The sequence below is a fragment of the Lagopus leucura genome, unplaced genomic scaffold (genome assembly GCF_019238085.1).
Source record: "Lagopus leucura isolate 7727_CA_CO unplaced genomic scaffold, USGS_WTPT01 34217-0_obj-0_obj, whole genome shotgun sequence".
In the NCBI taxonomy this organism is placed as follows: Eukaryota; Metazoa; Chordata; class Aves; order Galliformes; family Phasianidae; genus Lagopus; species Lagopus leucura.
In genome coordinates this window covers 1,163-4,530 of record NW_024967555.1, presented here as the reverse complement: position 1 = coordinate 4,530, position 3,368 = coordinate 1,163, and the positions used below count along the sequence as shown (strand labels likewise).

Here is a 3,368-nt window from a genome sequence, read left to right as displayed (position 1 = left end):
CCATCCATTCCTTCCCCATCCATTCCTTCCCCATCCATTCCTTCCCCGTCCATCCCATCCATTCCTTCCCCATCCATTCCTTCCCCATCCATTCCTTCCCCATCCATTCCTTCCCCATCCATTCCTTCCCCATCCATTCCTTCCCCATCCATCCCATCCATTCCTTCCCCATCCATTCCTTCCCCGTCCATCCCATCCATTCCTTCCCCATCCATTCCTTCCCTCTCCATCCCATCCATTCCTTCCCCATCCATTCCTTCCCCGTCCATTCCATCCATCCAAAGCTCAACGTCAGGAAGCACGGAGGGGGTTTTCCCTACCTGATTCTTTTGGGGCCGATCTGGGCCACGTCCTCATCGCACGGCCGCGTCGGCTGCTTGCAGCTGCAATAGGAAAGAAGGGTTCTGTGCTGGGTTCTTGCCTCGAGCACAGAGCCTGGATGCGTTGCAGGCCGTTCATCTTTGGCTCTGGGATGTGCTGTAGGGTCCAGGATGTTGGACGGCAGCCACAGGCGGTGGCTCCCAACGAGAGCGACGCAACCCAACGGTCCTTCAACCGTTCCCTTCCCAATTGTGCTGGATTTTCCTCTCCCTCCTCGCGCTGGGACGCAGCGCTGTGAACAAACGCCCCTTTCAGACAACTTGGAGCAGAAACAGATCCTTTATTTCTCATTACAAAGCCTTGAACGCGGTTCTGCAGCAGCTTCGGGTTCCAGTCGCCGTCCCTGGGTTTTTGTTCCCATCTGCATCGTTCTGCCCTGCGGCTTTTCTCATCTCTGTGGGAATTTCTGCCCTGCAACCAGAGATGGAGACGTGAAATCACAGCTGTGGTGTGCAGCTATGGAGCAAGCGATGGAGGTTGCAGATCTGCACTGTGATGTCTGCAATCAAACCCATCCTTGCGGCCTGAGGTTCGCTTCTGCTCACCCAAAAGGCAGCGTCTGCTTTATGGCCACATCTGAGGCCCAAAGGTACGAAAATCACCCCATTTTTACTTCTGCTGTCAGCAGAGGCCACCCGGACCTGCAGCGAACCTTTCTACCCCCAAACTGAATTCTGGTGCTGCGTGACCCCCGAGGACGGGCAGGGAGGGGAAGAAAGCGATAAGGGATTTACCATCGGCTTCCACTGGGAGAGACTTCGTGGGAAGGCGGCATCTTGGCCATTTTGGGGCACCTGCAAGAGATGGGAAGGGCTGAGAGCCACAGCAAAGCGGGGAACGGCCGAGGGGAGCCGAGGAGGAGGAGGAGGAGGGCGGCGCTCACCTGTCTGTCAGTGGCAAACAAAGGTGAAATCCGAGGGCGGCCAACTCCAAGCACAAATCAGTTCTGCTTTTTGCTGTTTGTTTTTAATGCCTTTCGTATGGAAACCCAGAACAGCGCTGGCTCCAGAAGCCCAAGCAGTGAAGTGTGGGGCCGTCGGCGCGGCACCGAGAGCAGCTGCGTGCATTTTGTGCTCTTGACCCCTTGAGTTCCCCCATCTCCTCTACAGCACAAGAGCCAACTTGGAGCCCGCGCGGTTTGGCAAGGAGGGGTGGAAAAAAACTCAGCCCCAAACAGCGGTGAAGAGCAGAGCGCTTGTGTTCCACGTTGCCCTGCGCTTGGCTCTGCTGGGCTCACCATTGCACCCTGTGCACAGCAGGGACAGAACACGGAATGCAGGGCTGCGCGCGGCCGTGATCCCCGTGCATGGCAAGGGGATTTGCGTGTGGATTCCTGTTGCTGCTCGCAGGTGGAACAAAAGTCCTTGGCCGCCTGCCTGACCGACAGCAGAGGCGGTTCTGGGGGTCCAGCTCCCTCTTTGGACTCGGTGCTTCCCCCCCCCTTGGTTGGCAGCAGCTCGGTGCCGTGGGCTGAAGCACCCAAAGCAGCAGCAGCAGCACATGCACAGTGCTGGGGGATGCTGAGGATGGCTGCCCCCAGGATGGGGACCAACCCCTCTCAAGCTCCAGCACAGTGATGGAGGAGCATTAAACCCCGGTGCCGTCTCCCCACCATGCATTTTGTCGCCTCCGTTTGCAAACACGCGGCTCTCTCACCCTGCCAGAGCTCAGGCTTGAACCTCGTACAGCTTTTGGGACGGTTTCCTCGTGCCCACAAAGCAGCAGCATGTCCAGGCTGTCCCAAATGCCCCTTCCCCTGCCTCTCCTCACCACCCTGGCCTTCGCCGCTCACCTGATTTGCCCACCCTTGTCTTCTGCTGAGCTGGAGTCCATCGGGTTCTGCTCATCCTGCTCCTCCTTCACGGCTTTCTTACGGGCCTGGGGCTGGCTTTGGCGTCGCTGCGGCTCGGAGTCGCTGGGGGCAGAAGATGAAGATATGGGGCAGATTGAATGGGTTGAGCACAGCTGGGAGTCAGAGGACGCGGTCGTCTCTGTTGGGATGGGGTTGACCCCCTTTGGACGTGGTTTGGATCTGGTTGGGCATTGGTGGAGCCCACTGGATGAGGGTTGTGGATGTGGTTGACGCCGTTGGGCATCGCTGAGCCTGTTGGGTGTGGTTGGATGCCGTGGGATCTGGTTGACCCTATTGGCTGTGGTTGGATGCTGTAGGATAGGATTGACCCCATAGGACATGGCTGAACCCCATAGGACATGGTTGACCCCATTGGGCATCACTGATCCTGCTGGATGTGGTTGAACCCTATGGGATGAGGTTGACCCCATTGGGCATCTCTCACCCTTTTGGATGTGGTTGAACCCCATGGGACGTGGCTGGGTGCTGCTGGAGCCCCTCTCACCTGTCCTGGGGCGGCTGGTAATTCTCATCACGCCAATCATCGTTGTAGGCAAGGTCGTCTTCCTCGGCCTGGTCCTCATCTTCCTCCTCCTCTTGGGGCACGGCGTGTTGCTCTGCTTTCTCCTCCAACCCAGGCGTGCTGCTGGAACACAACGCTCAGAATCAGCTCTGCCCCAACCACCCAGAGGGGATTTTATTGGGGGAAGCTTCCTTCAGTTCAACAGCAGCGCGGGGACGAAGCCCTCATGGATCCCAATGGGTCCGGGTGCAACTTGGAGCTCAGCAGATCCCACTGTGGGGCCATGGCTCACCTCTGGCGATCCGCTGCCGGCACTTCTGCCTCTGTCTGCCCCTGGGGAGCTGCAGGGAGGGCGGTGGTGAGTTGAGGCCGAGGTGCTGGAGGGGTAAAGGAAGAGGAGGATGGGATGCGGCACCCACTGGGATGGAGCTGCGTTGGCTGGGGGATTTGTTTTGGTGTCTGTGGGGATGGAGTTGGACAGAAAAACCCTTACAGGACCTGGGATGTTGTGCGACAAGGAGGGGCGCCAGCTCACCTCCATGGGGTGATGCTGGGACAGAACCGGACCCCATGGCCCCTATGGGATCTGTGGGATGGAGCTGGTGATGCTGG

The 3,368-nt window shown here is 58.5% G+C and overlaps 1 protein-coding gene and 1 long non-coding RNA gene across 2 annotated transcripts in view; both read right to left on the bottom strand.

Moving 5' to 3' along the window:
* Positions 1-309: 309 nt before the first annotated feature.
* The window catches only part of LOC122193196 (zinc finger protein 692-like), a gene marked incomplete at its 5' end in the record, with an annotated part of 4,165 nt that continues 1,106 nt past the window's right edge, over positions 310-3,368 (bottom strand). Inside the window, 4 exons of the mRNA XM_042893924.1 lie at positions 310-383; positions 2,174-2,296; positions 2,739-2,879; positions 3,049-3,133. Coding sequence (XP_042749858.1) covers positions 317-383; positions 2,174-2,296; positions 2,739-2,879; positions 3,049-3,133 — 416 coding nt within the window. The remainder of the gene's footprint in view (positions 384-2,173; positions 2,297-2,738; positions 2,880-3,048; positions 3,134-3,368) is intronic.
* Positions 645-1,654, bottom strand: LOC122193198. The gene is made up of 3 exons (XR_006182834.1): positions 1,265-1,654; positions 1,116-1,175; positions 645-792 (listed from the first exon to the last, which is right to left on the bottom strand). It is a non-coding gene; the product is annotated as an uncharacterized LOC122193198 (long non-coding RNA).